The 16,653-nt window shown below is 36.8% G+C and overlaps 1 protein-coding gene across 3 annotated transcripts in view; it reads left to right on the top strand.

Moving 5' to 3' along the window:
* Window positions 1–16,653, top strand: part of CNKSR2 (connector enhancer of kinase suppressor of Ras 2) — a 204,684-nt gene that overhangs the window by 80,710 nt on the left and 107,321 nt on the right. For 2 of the 3 annotated variants that reach the window (XM_084201130.1, XM_084201128.1), the window contains exons 6-8: window positions 2,921–3,040; window positions 9,554–9,613; window positions 14,302–14,370. In XM_084201130.1, coding sequence (XP_084057256.1) covers window positions 2,921–3,040; window positions 9,554–9,613; window positions 14,302–14,370 — 249 coding nt within the window. The remainder of the gene's footprint in view (window positions 1–2,920; window positions 3,041–9,553; window positions 9,614–14,301; window positions 14,371–16,653) is intronic. The other variant, XM_084201129.1, reaches the window with a different exon arrangement.

Below are 16,653 nucleotides of genomic sequence, written 5' to 3'. Positions count from 1 at the left end.
TGCCCTAACACCTCAACCAAACTATGGCACCAAGTGCCATATCCAGTCTATTTTAAACACATCTAGGGATGATGACTCCATTTTGACACAGTCATGTGTTTTTCCCCTCATCCTTGCCTGCATGCCACTATTGTGCCACCCCAGGCAGGCCATTCCAGTACTTTATCACTCTTTCAGTGAAAAGCTTTTTCCTGATATCCAACCTCTATTTCCCTTGGTGCAGCCTGAGACAGAAACAAATAGATATCTGATCCTACTTACAGTTCACCTCTTTAACCAAGGAATATGTAATGAAAATATTTAAATGTATAATAGTTTATAGGGATAATGTGCTGCATTATCCCTATAACTAATTAATGTTGAACTGCAGTGGGAATATCTAAGGAAGCTGTGAGACCCATATGCTTCAATGCATTTAAGAAATGCATTGAAGCATATGGCAGATTTTTTTATCCTAGCAACTGGATTTTGGCACCCAATATTCCCAGAGGTCCTCTTGAGGAATATTCACACCAACTTGTTTTATGATTGCAACCAATTAACTGTACTGGAATGCTGATCACCATGGGCATTGCTGCATAGACTGTCTGAACCCCTCTCAGGGGGGGCAGAGGTGCAGCTGCTCCACAAGGCTATTTAATGCATCTCAGCTTAGGCTTCTGCTCCATGCCACATCCTGGACTTGCCCAACTCCTCTCCTTTCCCCATCATCTGTCAAGGCAGCTGGCAACATGTTTTTTAATGAGGAGTCGCATCTGTGACATGCCATACCTTGTCTTAGGTGGTAGGAACACTCCTTTTCTGTGTGTTTTGGCATCTCTCTGCAATGCAACAGTTGAAAATTGGAAAAAAAAAAAAAATCACTATAAATAGGAGTTTCTCTGAAATTGTTAAGAACTCCATACATTTAATGGGTTTAGAGAAGATAATTAGGAAGAATAGGTGGATGAATACAAGTCTAAACAGATATGAAAAACTCCATTTTCATCTGCAGAGAATAATTTATAATGTGAGTCTCCTCATTTTGCAGAAATAGCTGAGTGCCCTGTAATTTTTTATGCAATTTTTCAATAATTGTCAGTGCAGTTCCAAGAGGGAAGTAGAAATACCATGCCAACACTGTATTTAAAAACAAATATTAACAGAAATCTTGCTTTCATTTTTATGTAATTTAATATAATTTTACCTTTTAAAAATGTCTGCTCAAAGCAATTTTCATGTATCCAAAAGCCATTAAAGAAGCCCAAATTTCAATAAAGTTCTCTTTTTCACTTTTTTGTACTTCAGGTAAAGCACAAACCATTCTTAACCTCATTTTATATATTTCTTGATGTCCTCTCTTCAGTAATGATTATGCATCATTAAAAAGTAGAAGGGTGGTATATGTGACTATACTTGAAGGTAGTATTTTTTCTGGAAGAAGGTCATGTTGGTATTATAAATTTTGTTACATTTTCCATCTGATTCTGATTTGCGTATTCACCCTGAAACATTATTGCTCAATAAAATAAGCAATTTTTACATAAACCTAAACTTTCAACTGTTTTAAAATACTTTAAAGAGGAGAAGAGTGTACTGGTCTGTAACAGGATTAGTTGGGGTTTTTTTGGTATTTTTTTGTTTGATTTTTTTTTTTTTTTTTTTTTTTTTTTTGGTGGGGTTTGGTTTGGGTTTTTTTTCTTTGGTTTTTTTTCTTTTTTTTTCCTTTTTTTTTGTTTGGTTGGGTTTTGGGGTTTAGTTTTTTTGATGGTTTTGTTTGTTCATTTGTTTTTAATCACTTTTTAAAAATTTTACTTTTTACATAAGATATTTGTAGTTTGCAATTTGGAATTACAGTGGTGATTTGGCAGGAGGTTATATCCAGTTTTGCATCACATTTCCATAGCATTGTTGCAGATGTTTTTATTGTAAGAACTGTACTTTGGAATCTTGGAAGATTGATTGGAGCAACTGTTGTGTGCAGTTGTGTTTCAGTCATTTGAGAAGACTGGTTTAGCTTTCATCTTTGGAATTTCTGAGAAGTTAAGCTGGTTCTTAATTGCTTTTGGAGATGCCCATGGTTTTGGGACCAGAAGAATCTCCTAATCCCTGAATTTGCTAAAAAAAGATGGATTGGAAATTTGAATAGAGAAATCGTTTAAAGTTGCTGAAAGGGGACTTCCTGGAAAACATTGAAACTCTCAAAAATTGCTTTCTTATAAAGAATGATATGAAAGCCTCACAGCTTTCCTGCTTCTTAGAAGAGGTTGTTCAGGAAGTAAGAGATCAGGAGATTAAACAGTACAAATTTCACAGTCTCAGCCTTTTTAGAATTTTTTCTGTCTTGCTGCAGAGGCTGCCAACAATAACTGGTTTAAGAGTTATTCCATTGTGAAGAGGTGTTTTATTGTAATCTTCGTGTCTGCAACAGTAAATCATGTTTGGCAGCTGTGGAACATGGGAAACGCAGTCCAAAGACAATTAGCATGTTTTATTAGTATAGAACTTCAGAGTTAATGGGAGTTACCTGTCATCATCAAGAGACTGATTTTCATCTGTGCTGAACAGCTGCACATTCAGTGGAAATCAGTGGGCTTTGAGACACTTACTGTCTTTGCAAAAGATGTGGGTGGGGGGGGGCTGGGGCTCACCACACATTCTGTGTGCCTGAGCAGGGCATCTATCCCTGAGAGTGCATGGGAGCCCCTCTTTGTCTCTGCTCAGATACAAAAGCATTGGCCTCCTGTTCTTCCCTGGTCTGGTGCTGTTAGTTCAGGGTCATCACAGATTATGTATTTCATATTGTATTGCTGCCTGAGGCCTTTCCCCCTCTGCCTTGTATGCACTTGAGAAACATGGTGACTTCCACTGTCTATTGACATTTGCATAGTTAGCAGCGGTGTGCTTATTGTGACATTTCTTTTTCTTTTTTCTTTCCTAGTGTAAAACTCTCTCTGGAGTCTGTGATCACATTATCTCGCTCTCTTCTGATCCACTGGTGTCCCAGTCTGCCCATCTTGAGGTGATCCAGCTGACAAACATCAAGCCAAGTGAAGGGCTGGTAAGAAGTACGCAGTTAATCAAACCCATCATCCAGGATGAGAAAGTGATGGTTTTAAAATAAGTTGTATATATGAAAATAAATAGGACATTTTAGCCTTTTCTATTTTAAAGTTTGTAAATAGTTTGATTCCTTTTGCTAGTTTGGTTTCTCATGCAGCTGGGCCAACAGGAAGTGATTTTGTAAAGCTGACTGAAGTATGCAGAGTTTAGTGAACGGGGAGAAATGAGTAAGAAGTTCTTGCCATTTATACCAGCTTCTGAAAAATGGTTCAGATTGTTCTAGGATCTTGAAGTCAGAAGGGACTTAAATTACTGAGATCAACTCAACCAAGAAGTTTGCGTGGGCTTATGCACAAAACCTGTCAGATTCTGGAAAATGTTTCATAGTATCTCGGGGATACAAAGCTATTTTATAAGTTATTCCAGGGCTTCATAGCACTGCTGATAAGTAACTCATTGAATTTTACTGCAAGAATTCTGCATTCTTAATCAGGTGCTTGTGAAAGCTCTTATTGCAGCCATCCTGTGCTTGTTGTTCAAGAGCTGACCATTGATCTCTTGTTTACTCAAGTATCCAACACCTGCTGCATGGAAAAAACCAGCACTGGTAACAATTCCAGATGTATAACTTTACAGCATTAATCTGCTCCCATAATTTTTGGAGGTAGAAAAGAAGGTGTTCAGAATGCACTTAAATTTTTTTTTGTCTAGAGAAATAGCTTTTGCAACTTCTGCCCAAGCTTATTCTTGTTCCGTATTTTTGAATAGTCTTGAAGGAAAGCTGCCATACTCTTTGCAGCAGGTTTTTGAAGTTGTCTGGTTGTTGTAGTTTTGGAGAATATTTTGGATTGCGGGTTGTTGGTTCTTGCTAGGTTTTGGGTTGATTTGTTTTTCTTGGCAAAGTTGGTATGCCAAGTTATTTTGAGCAATTGTACACTAAATTAATTTTCCATTCTTTTGGAAAATTGCAATTAAAATATGAGCAATACCCCAAAAGCTTGGATGAGTAAATATGGCCCCATCCTTTGTTTTAGTCTGCAGTTTGTTTTCTCTTCCTCTTCTGGCTTTCTTTTTTATCTCTGAATCCATTTTAAACTTGTCCTTCAGGATTTCAGCTTCTCATGGATTCTCTGCTCCCTCTCTTTCCCTCCCTTTCCCCTGTAATTTTAACTCTTCCACCACTGCAGTCAACCTTTTGAAACCCTTTCTTCTTATGTAATGAGAAAATCTTCCTCTTTCTCTTGGTCACCTTTTTATAAGTGCTGTCTTTTTTTATCTGAACTTGATTTTTTTTCCTTTGTCTCGTGACTGTTTTTTTTTTTTCTTTTTTCCCCCTTCATTTAAGTCTTTGTGTAGGTTGGTATGAACTCCCAGGGACTGAGAAATGTTGAATGGTATTTTTGTAACTAAGAGTGTGTTTCATGGGTCTGTTCCTGCTGGGTAGCTGATGAGAGAATCTCTTTCCCTCTCTGTGCCTCTGTTTTACACCCTCTGTCTGTCTTGTCTGTTTAAACTGGAAGCTCTTCAAAGCAGGGTTTTTTCTTTTTGTGTATTTGTGAACCAATTTAGCAGGGTCTTGATGTCATTGTTATAGAAAAAGAATTATATGTATTTTTTTAAAAAAGGAAAATAGCAACCATGCAGTATGAAAGCTTTAGAAGGATACAATGCCATTTTGACACAGTCATGTTTTTTTCCCCTCATCCTTGCCTGCGTGCCACTATTGTGTTGCCAGGGCATTGTGCCTCTCCTGTAGATTGTGAGCTCTCCAGAGCAGGCGCCAAGGATGCGGATTCGCGCCAGGAGAGTGAAAATCGTCCCCTTCCCTTCGGAGCCGCGCCAGCCTGGCCAACAGATCACCTGTGTCATGTGCTTCTTGGTGATTTATGTGCTTTGGGTTCTTGGGCTTCTCTTTGCTTTGTAAACTAATACCTGCCCCTCTGAGTGCTGAGGGTGTCAGTTTGAGAACTGGTGGTGGAGCTTGGAGTTGTAAATGTTCTCTGCACGTCAGAAATGCTGGGATAAATGTGAAGCTCAATCATTTCTGGACCTTCTTCCAGGATTTGTGCAATGATGGAGGTGGAAAAACGGTTTATTGTCAACTTTCCTATAGATTTTTTAGCTACATGACAGTTCTGTGCTGGCTTTACCAATCACTAAATAAAATGTCTAAAAATGGAAGGACTTCAGGCAGAAGAAAAAAGAAAAGGATGGCTGCTAACTGGGAAGATTTTTTGTCACCTATCCTAAACAGAAAATCTACCATCTCAAATACAATAGCTAAGAAGCTAAAGTAAATCTGGGAGAGAAAAAGCAAAGGACATGAGAAGGAAGTTAAAGGGTTGGAAAACAATGCTGTTTCCCTAAACTCATGGTAAATATATGATGGAGTTGAGAAAGTGCTTGAAGCTTTTACAACTTCAAGAAGATTGGAATGATCAGGATATTTTAATCAGCACAAATAGTTCCTTCCCTGTATTTGGTCTTTTCGTGTGGAAACGTAAGTATTTGTCAGAGGTAAATGTAAATTTTCAAGCTAATACCTGAATGAAGAAGAATCAAGTACGTGTGTTACCATGTCTCATAGATACTAAAACTAGCTACATCTCTGACTAAATAACCTTTCAAGGAACTAAACCTGTCAAGCTGAAAATGCTGTTAGGGTGTGATGTAGAAAACTTCTGTGTACTGGGTAAAGCAGTGTTATGGATGGGGTTTGGTATTGGTTTTGCTGTTTGGTTGTTTTTTCCTTTTTTGTTTTCCCTCTATCCTTGTCTCTTGTGACTGGCGGCATTCATGTTCTCCAGTGAGTGCTGCAGGGGGAAGATATATAACCTGCAGTGGCTGTGCAGTAAGGGTGAAGAGTTCATGATAGGAGCTTATTTAAAAAGCCTTAAAATGGATCAATGTGGTCAACTTTGCAATCACCAACATGCTCTCATATGTAATCCTTTCTTTTTCCTATTTTCTTCTTTATGGACTTGCAAGTTGTTTCATCTGTATCAGTAAGCAGAATTTAATTTTGTATGTATTTACATTATTGGTATTCAAAGAGACCAAACTGACTAGCTTAGGTTGTATGTTTTACCATGAAACAGACTTAAAAATGTTGCTGCTTGACTGAAAACAGTGAGTATATTTAGATAAAAAGCAGAAAACCAAGTTTTTCTTGGGTAGTTTTTCTACATCAGTCATTCCTACTTTATTTTTATTTTTATTTTTAATATAGAACAGAATATCAGAGATCTGTAGCAAAGGTTAATCTTGCCTTTCAGTTGTTTTCTGTTCATATAATCATTTTAATCCCAGTCAGGTAAGTGACTGTGATGTGATCTCCAGGGTTCAGAAATGCAAAGGTAAATTCATCAGAATATAAGAGTGATTATTTGGGGTTCTTTTTTGCCTGCTGAAGCAAAAACAAAAGAAGCTTGTCATGTAAAAAATTGCTCATAAAATACAAGTCATTGATGCAGCAGGGTGTGGCAGCTGATTAAAGTGTACTGCCTACTTCCTTTCCAGGATAGTGCACTACTATTCCTGATATTTGTCCTGAATTTTTTAATTTGAAATACTGGAAGAGCTGTGAAAGAGTTATGAACGTTCTGAGAGTTGTTTGGGGTTAAAGAGACATATGTGACTTTGGAGGGCTCCATGAAAGTGGAGTGAAAGTAAAAAACTCAGTTACATGTGTGATAAAATGAAATTAGCATCTTCTTTCCTTTTCCATCCAGCATTGCATAAAATATTGAGAAATATGTTATATATTTATATATGTAAAATATGTTATAAATATATCATATTCTGTTTTCATTCTTGAAAAAATATAAACAAAAAGAAAGGGGGAGGAAAAGAAAAAAAAAAGCACAAAAGGTCTCTTTTCTAACCCTTAATCACCAAGATAAATTGTAATGATTGGTTTGAAATTAGAGCTCTACCCATAACTGATCAGGGCAATCTCTCATATAATTAAGCATGAGTTAGTAATTTTTAAATCTAGGCATACATTTATTCCTGATTACTAGATTGGTTATCTTATGGTTATTTTAGTCATATAAGCTGAATTATCTTTCCTTTTATCTGGTGTAACTGATTCCTGTAAATTCTTAGGGACTTATCTTTGAATACCTAAGACTGTATCTACCAATTTCTTTCAGTGCAAATGGAGAGAGCACACACTGATCTCCCCTGTATTCTTGATTGCTAAAAGTACTATTGATATTGTGCAGCCACAAGGAGGCAGAGAGAGGAAAACTTGTAAATGTCTGTGGAATTCTTATTTCCATTCCAGATCAAACAATTGTAAGCCAGAAATGTTCTCTTCTCTTCTCCTCTCTGTACCATTTCCCATATATTGTTCACTTAAAACAAGGAGTGAAGAAACATAGGTCAAAGGGGCTTATTTTTGTGTTGCAAAATGTTACCTCTCCTCATTTAAAAGCTGCTTTATATCAAAAATTATGTTGGCTCTTGTAAAATTAATGTGACATGGTACAAATATAACATTTATTAATTTTGCATATGTGGAATAAATACAGTCTAGGGTGGATATTTTTCAACTTCCTTCTTCCCTCTTTTTTTTAATGTGTGCAAAATCTTGATCCTATCCTTCAAAGAACATTCTGCCAAAGTTCTTTCTCCTCTTTTGCATTGTCAAAGTCTTTTAAATTTATTGAAAAGACTAGATTGGATGTGGATTGTCCTCTGGAATGGTAGGACACTTGGATGAATTTACTATCCTTTGGAATAATGCTCTGCACAAAACGACACCGGGTAACCACAAAGTGTGAGAATTTTCCCTCGGCTTTCACCCTGATGTTTAAGGTTGAAAGCAGTAACACACTGTGCATAAAAATAAAGATGTGGCTTTCTTCAGAAATTGCTCTGTTTGGGGACCTGACTCAAAGTTCCTGTCGCCACGGTCACTGTGATTTTAGCTCTTGCCATGTTGCAGGGTGTGTGGCCCAATGACTTAGATGTGGATCCTGAGAGGGATTGAGGTCCCCGTTAGTGGTGGTTTGAGGGTAGGTGTGTGTACCAAGGAACAGATACCTACATATTTCAGCCTCTTGTGTGGCTCATTACTCTTCCTGTAAGACATCTGTATATGAGTGTTAAGATGTGTGTATATTATTAGTGTTTCCCTACCTCACAGGGGTGTTGTGAGGATAAATGTATGAAAAACCATTCTATATTTGAGTTAAGCAAAAGCTGTGTGATGGAGCCAATCAATGGGCAAACTGCTGAAGGTTCATAGAAGTGCTGGAAGTTGAAGGATGATGTCAGGGGGTTTCTGACCATGTAATAATTAGTAGGTTCTAGATCTTTTAACCTTCTGGCTGTGGCAACTGAACATGATCACTGGGTTTGATGCAATTAACACTATGTAATTGTGCAGAACAAAATAGCAGTTCACTTTTGAGCCCCCATCTAAAGAAATTCAGGAAGTTCCTGGCTTGTTTTACTGGGGGCAGTATCCACTTTGTTAATTTAGGTGCACTTCCTCATGCCTGCTGCCAAAATGTCTGCCAGTTCTGGTCCCAGTGTAGGTTAGTCCAACTCGATTTGTCTTCCTTGCCTCTTTACCATCCCTGCTCACCAATAAGTGCACTGGGCTCCTCAGCTATGGACAGACTTACCTGTGGCACTCTAATTAAAAAGAGAAAAAGTAGGTTATGTAGAGGATGTTTACTCAGGCACTCAATGTTTACATGCTTTCTCTAAAGTGATTGAGGGAAAGGAGATTCCTCAGAAATTATTAAATGCTCAGTATATACCAATTATCTCTCCTTTTTCCTTCTCTCAGTGTCATAGTAGATGTTGTTAAAATGTTTGAATTGAGGCTTGGTGGAAAGGCATATTTGAGACACTGTCTTGGACTACCCGTGCAGGAACTTCTGTCTGTTCACAAGCTATCCCTCCTTTTTCAAATTTTTTTGAAAGAAATGGGGTAGCTAACAAAGTTGATGTTGAATTTTCCATCATTGAGTTTTATAGCTGAAGTGCTCATTGGGATGAGTGAAGCTATTGAGAAGGTCTTACAGCCACTTTGCAGGCACAATTCCAAGCGCTGGTTTCAAAGTTGTGTTTGCAGCGTTGCCTACTGAAAACTCCAGATCTTTTAAAACTCAATGTAGTTTTCAAAGCAAAATAGACATATTGATCATACTAAGGGAATTTGTAATTCTGGGGCTTTTTGGGAAGCCATTGTTCTATTTGCAGTTGAAGAAGTGTATTTAAAAATATTGGGGAGTATTTATGGACATAACTGTGATAAACATTTTAGTTTTCTATTGCTAATTAGGGCCAAAATGATTTGGGCTGCTCTTGAAGTGTATAAAAAAGCTCTTTCTTATGCAGAGACAAATTCCTCATGGCATGCATTAAAGTCCACATGTCTTAAAGAAAACAAAAAGAAAAGAGTGATTCTTTAAGAGATATGCAAGTTTTGTTTGGAATGGTGATGGTTTGTGAAACACTTTAAAAATTCTTTCCCATAATGTCTTTTTCTTAGGGTATGTACATTAAGTCAACATATGATGGTCTTCATGTAATTACTGGAACAACAGAAAATGTAAGTATTGTTAATACTGTATGTTCAGACCTGGAAGCCTTTCTGACCTTACCTGTGGTTAATGCTTTCCCTTTGCTATAAACTACATTTTGCTTGCAAACTTGTGCTGGTTGGCTGTTAAGGACCAATGGCATGTTGGACAGCAGAGATGCTTGTGCTTGTTTACCTCAGAATTGAAAGAGTTGTTCCCAGTTAAGGACCAAGAGAACCAGTCTTGATGTCTTCTTGCAAGACACTTAAAATGCTCTAGTTGATCCAGACAGGAAGCAGCTGTCTTGGAGTTACTTTGCTGTGTGAATAAAAGATAAATGTCTATATTATATTTAGGCTGTTATGCTGAAGTTTGCTGCAGTATTAGACAAACAGCTTTTATATTTTCCATCTATCAAGCTTCATTTTTTAAGAAATGAGTGCATGGAAATGGACATCCCTTCACATTGACAAATAACCATGTATTTCTGCATGAACTTCTGAGTAATGCCTATGGAAAGGAACACTTATTACCAGTGTACTAATTCTCGCTGAAGGCATTAAAGAGCAAGTAAAACATAACAGGCTACTTTTCAAAAGCCTTTGAAATACAACCTGCTTCCCTTGTACACTATATTTAGGGAGCTGTCTGTCTGTTAGGAGTTGAGAAAAATTATAATTTTGGGGGAAAAGTCTTCTATCCCTGGTCTTCAATTAATGTGGAACAATCACTGAACTGTTCCGTAGTGGTTTAGTCAATTCCTTTGAAAGATTTTGATGGCATTTTCTTAAAATGAAGCTGTCAGAAATGTTTGTTTTAGCATGCTACTGTGTCATCCTGTGGGATGTGCAAACTACCTACATGACATTTACAGCTGCTGCATCTGATCTGCAGTGAGGTTCTGTTAACATCTCAATAAAATAGGAATATTATTTTCATCCTTTCATAGGAGCTGCAATCTGATAGCCTTTTTCCTTTCTGTTTTCTGCTGTGGGCAAAATATCCATGGGTCATAACCAATAGATAATACCTCTTGTAGAATTTGTGTGAATGCAATCCGTCTTGGAATTTAAAAAAAAGTAAGGAATTTCAAGGAAAATAAAAATTCTTGAGAGTCAGGCCTACAGCTACAGACATAATTAGTGAAATCAGCAAAACTAAACAAACCAAACAGAGCTACAGTTGAACTTAATCTAGAAAATATATGAAATAAAGAACAATTTTTACAGTTGAATCTCTCAAATTAAAGAAGGAACAATTTCTTTCCATAACTTGCTAATGGATTTAATTTCCCAGGGGCAAAGATAAAAATAAAATCCTAATGCATTCCCTCAAAACCCTTATCTTTTGTGATTCATGAATATAATTTAAAGCTATGTCAGGAAGCTTCAGTCATGATGACTCTTCTGCTGTTGTTACTGACTCTTTCACTCACTGTGACACCGTGGAGGTGCTCATGGCAGACCAAGAAACTGCACTCTGTTATCAAGGGAAAAAGCTGCTGTGTGTTAATGCAATTGTGAAAATGAGTAGTACTTTAGAGAAAGAAGGATGTCTCCAGCTTTTAAGAACACAGTTTCTAGCTGCTTTCTTTAACACACACACACACACACACACACACACAAACACACCACACGGAGTTTCGATTTCGGTAGATGGGAAGAGAAAGATCTAAGCAGCATGTCCAGAATAAAATCACAATGGTGCACATGTGATCTGACCTTCTGGCCTTAACACATTTACTCTTTTCAGTACAGTTTGAATCCAAATTCTCTTGCATTTCAACAAAAATTTGTGTCCTTTTAATTTCCACATCTTCTCTTCCAAGTGAGACAGTGACAGAATTGTCTGAATGATCGTGGAGACTATTAAACACAATATCATGGTAGTTCTCTCCACATTAATGTAAGAGAGTAGTTTTGTAATGACACTTCTGCTTGTTCTGTCTGGCCTTTGAGGTGCTGGATGTCCAGCTGCAAATCCCATTAGAGTTTGAATCTTGCTGTTTGGCTTTAGGAGTCATCTCCTCCAGCACATTAGCTCTGCAGATCAAAGCAGCTGAGCTCTGAAGCTTGGACTGAGAGAGAACAGTGTTCCTTACAGGTCACTGCCCTGTAAGGGCTTCTCTCTGGTGACCTTGTGGCATTAGAGCAAGCTCAGCTTTCCAGCTCGTGTCTTCTTTTATTTGGAAGTAACCATCTAAAGGATGTTTTGGTCGAACAAAAGATTTTAGGTTCCTTGTTGGGTAACCCATCTAGACCGTGTTGGAGAGATTCTTTCAATTCACAAACTGAATGTGTCCTTCAAATAAGACGATTTTGTCCTTGGGTTTTCCAATAAAAAAGAGCATTTTTCTGAAGTAATAGCATGCAATGCCTCTCCAGTAGGAATGTGGCTTTGAAGGGGGAGCTCCCAGTGTCAGCACTTACTGACACTGGTCTGGTTTGCTTTGCATGGTGCCCTTAGATCACAGGGATGAGAGATTTTCAGAAGAAATACTACCAAAATCTCAACTGTAGGCATGCAGCAGTTGTGCTCCAGAACCTCTAAACTGGACTTTCAGACAGTGTGGGCATATCAGGAGAATAGGAAAAAGACATTTAGCCTAAAGGGAAAAACTAAATCTATTCTAAAGCATAAATCCAAGCAGATTCTGGATAGCTTTTAGTTATTGATATGTGAGCCTTAGTGACAGGTGCTTCCATCTCTTCAGCTCCCTGTTGATCTGAATTCCCAGCTATTGAGGATACAGTTGTGATGTGGCGCACTTTATTCCTCCTAGTAGGACTTCATGAGTGGATTCTGTGCTTAATGATCAGCATATACATCTAAAAAAGAAAGACCTTATTGATTCTCCTCTGTTTTCCTTAAATAGCCATGATAAAAGATACTGTTTTACAAACAATGTCTGTTTTTTACTGGAGTGGAAAAAGCAATAAGGAACAGGAGTTGCAACCCCTTCAGAAGACCACAGTCTTGACCTATCTTTCTAAGTTGTTTTTTTTTTACCTCACCTTGTGTTTGAGGCATAATTGCAATGAGGCATTTTTTAACATAGGCTTTTCCAGTTTGAAGATTCTCAGACCATGTTTTCATGTCTTGGCAAACTTGACCTGTTTATTCAAGATTTAAGCTGCAAATGCTGAAGACACTGTAAAGCAAAGGATGTATCATAATAAAGTCCTGAAGAGTTCAAGGGTAATGACACAGAATTCACTTGCATTTGCATTTTAAAAGTCTTCAGTGTAACTACATCTGAGCTAAAAGAGCTGTATTACATAGGAGGATTATAAAGATTTTAGAGGTATGAATGAGTAAGTGTGAGTAGTGAAATGGCAGACAGAAGACAGAGTATTAGGACTTAATCACCAGTGTTAAAATTTTTCCCCAGGTCGCTCAGCCAATACCTTTATTGCTTAAATAGTGCCAAAATATCAAGGCTGCTCTTCTTTATATAAAGTAAAATTATATTACCAGCCCAGTTTGATTTAGGATGGTCTGTGCAATGTCTGCTAGGAATGAGTCATGAGTGACCCTTCTTTCAGCCTCTCATGTCTCTTGGATATCTTTCATTTGTACACTGTCCTTAACGTAGGCCATGAATTATGTGCAATTGAACTAGAAAGTCATGGCTTAGCTGTGGGACATATGTTTTGAATGGGGATGTATTACATAGGTTATTACAAAAAGTCCACATTTCAGGTGTGGAGCATTTTCTTTAGATGACCTCTTATGTCACCTGAAAATTAAATTAATTTCATTCTTTAAAATAAAATTTATAGCAGGTTTTTTGGAAATCTGCTCCTGAGCAAGATGTTTCCTTTGGGTTCTTTTTTCAAACTGTCAGTCTCACCTTCTGCTGTGGAGTCAATTAAGTGCCTTCTGGCAGCCCCAGTATTGTGAGAGAAATTAAAGTATGACTCTGAAAAACTGAAGGAGTTTATTTTCCTTTGAACTTAGAACTATTCCCTTCAGAAAACAATTGTCTACTGTAAAGAGAGAAGGGAATGTTCGTGGGGCTTTCACTTTAATGAAAGAGGCGGTTTTTGTTGTGGTTTTTATTTTTATTTGGTTTTTTTGTTGTTGTTCTCACTGAGAATTTTTTTGAGGCAAAACCAAGTACTACTACTTTGCTTTTTTGAAAGTAGGATTCTGATGGTGGTTGCATTTCTTTCACCCTGATAGTGTTCCAAGACCACAGTTACCGTTAACTTACTTGCTCTTCCTAGGTTGTACCTAACCCAATCTTCTCTTCTTGTGTGCTCTTTGCAGAACAGTAATTTACTACAGCTCTCTGCAACATACTGAAATGTTGTAGAATAAAAAGAAAATTTTAGGAAATTTATTTATGAAGAATTGTCAGCTAGTCTTGATAGGTTCAAAGGTCAGCCAGGGATTGGGTTTTGAGAATTAAGATATGTCTGGCAGATTAAAGCATCCTTTTGGCAGGATGAAATTCAGAAGAAATCCTTAGGACTTGGTTACCCTATATATTCATACCTTTCTTAACATGTGATTTTATTGTGTAGAATAGTGCTTATCATTTTTCTCCAACAAGAACAAACTGATTTATTAAATATTTCTTTAATTCTTTATTTCACAGTAGAATGTCTATCAATCTAACCTGATTTACATAGCTTAGCAATCATACTGCTGAAAGAGAGATGATGACCAGTAAGACCTGTATTCTTGATCATCTCTTTTATTTTAAATTCAGTCACCTGCAGATCGGTGCAAGAAAATCCATGCTGGGGATGAAGTGATTCAAGTTAACCACCAAACTGTGGTATGTATAACTATGTTCTGTGTCAATTGGAGATAGAGGTGTTGGGGCACATAGCATGTGTAGAAATGAGAAGAAATGTGTAGAAAAATGTGTTTTTATAAATCATTATTTCTTCTAACATCTAAATTTTCCTTTTCTCTTTTGAAACCATGTAGTTCTTAAGTCTTTAGCTAAACCCTGATCATCTGAGCATTACAGGAGATACCAAGTTAGGCTAAATATCTGTGGCTTGGGAGATCTGTTAGGCTGTTTTCTCCTTGCCCATGCACAAGCTGGTTTAAGTGTAATGGAAATTTTGGGTTGAAGGGATACAGGGAGTTGGAAATATTGTGCCCATGTGGGTTTCACATCAAGAATGCTTCCTGGACGCTGGAAAACTTACTACTTTTCAAACACAATGGAAAGTGTAGAGTGTGGTTTTTAAGAAGACAAGCATGTGAAATTCCCATAGGGGTAAATAGGGGGGTTGACTTAATTTAATGAGAAGTTTTAAACTTGGAACTTGAAATTAAACAAACCTTTCAGATATGATAGTCAAGAAAGCTAATACCATGCAAATTGCCCTTTGTGGTAACAGATACTTGTTAGTGCCTGGTGATTTTATTTAGGATTAGTGAACTGTTAAAATTAATTTACCTTTTCTAAGGTAAGGCTTTCTAAAAGAAAAGGTGGACTAGGCTTTCTAAAAGAAAAGGTGGACTTACAATATAGAAAGCAGCTATTCTTTTTCCAAAGTATTAAGTTTCTTGAGAGTAGTGAAAGAATATATGGTATTAGTGCAGCAGCCATTTGTTAAAAGTTGTGTTTTGTTATTCCACAAGGGGCTCCACTTCCAGCTTTAGGCCATTGTACATCATGTCACCTCTGCAAAGATTAGGGTAATATTTCACTATACCTTCCAGTTAAGTTTGAAATCAAATAAACTGTACATATGTGGACCTTAAGAGATGAGAAGCTATCTTTGGAGCTATGCAATGTAATTGGATAACTCTGAGCAGGTCAGGGTGAATTCTAATACTGTTTTGGCCCTACAGCTTCTTTATAAGTGTTGTATCCTAGATTACTTTTCATGGACAGTTGATGACTAATTTCTCTGGTTTTCTGCACTAAGGGAGCTTATGACATCAATTTAATTTGAAAAACATTTTAGAGCATTACTATTTCGGCTATTAAGATGTATACACGTCTGAAGAAGAAAATCATTAAACATTCAGTACTAGCTAGATATTTTTCCCAAAAATTTCTGGTGGTGCTGTAAAGTTGCCTTGTCAACTTGAAAATTTCCAGTTGGCTAGATATTTATTCTAGTTTTCTTAGCACATCTACACTGCATTTATTTGATGGAAAGATCAGATTCTTAACCCTAGCACTACCACTAATGTTTTGACTATAGATAAGCTTTCTTACCTACATGGATGGAATATTTAATGTAGGATTTGGGTGTCTTGGCTTTTGCATAAGTGAAGTATTTTCAGAGGCACAGAGAAAAATAATTGTATTTCTAGGGGAAAGGACCATAGAGAGCTAAGACAAACTTAGTTTAAATGGTGAATATATATAGAAATAGACTGAATCACACATTTACTTTGCTTTTCTTTATTGTATCAACAATATAATTGAAATACTTGTCATCATTGATATTGTATACAACGTATACAAATAATTTTCCACAATGAAAGTCAGCTAGGATTTTCTTAGAAATCTGATAGTACTTCCCATGTTACCTTTGCAAAAGTACACTACATTCGCTCTTCAATTTTATAAAGCTCAAATATTTAATTTTCTTCTACAGATTCTGCAGAATATAATAAGAATGTAAGAAAATCCTTTTGTACTCCAGCCCCTGTCATGAGAAATTTACTGTCCAGTTCTAGAAATCTGTTTTTCTGGTATTATTCCTTAACTGACTCTTGCTTAGGAGATAAATAATTCTGAAGATACTACATTTTGTTTATACTGTTTATTGATTTTTTTCACACTTGATATACTACTCACCAGCAGCAGATACAAGACAATTTGCTCCCTGTAACTTATCATACATTCCATATGTAACTCATATTACTTATTTCACTAGTACTGACCATAGAAATAACTGACTAAATGTCTAATTTTTTTTCAATACCTAATTCTAAAGCTGTAGGGATGTGTTATTCACATGTAGCTGTTATTAAGGTCATGTCTTGTAAATGAAAACTCAAAATGTAAAAAAAAAAAAAAAAATCTTTAATTTCTTTTAGCATTAAAGCCCCTTTTTAAAAATCCTTCTTCAGTTTTTTCAGTGTA

This window comes from Fringilla coelebs, assembly GCF_963513975.1.
Source record: "Fringilla coelebs genome assembly, chromosome: 2".
NCBI classification, from domain to species: domain Eukaryota; kingdom Metazoa; phylum Chordata; class Aves; order Passeriformes; family Fringillidae; genus Fringilla; species Fringilla coelebs.
This window is presented reverse-complemented; position numbering and strand designations above follow the sequence as displayed.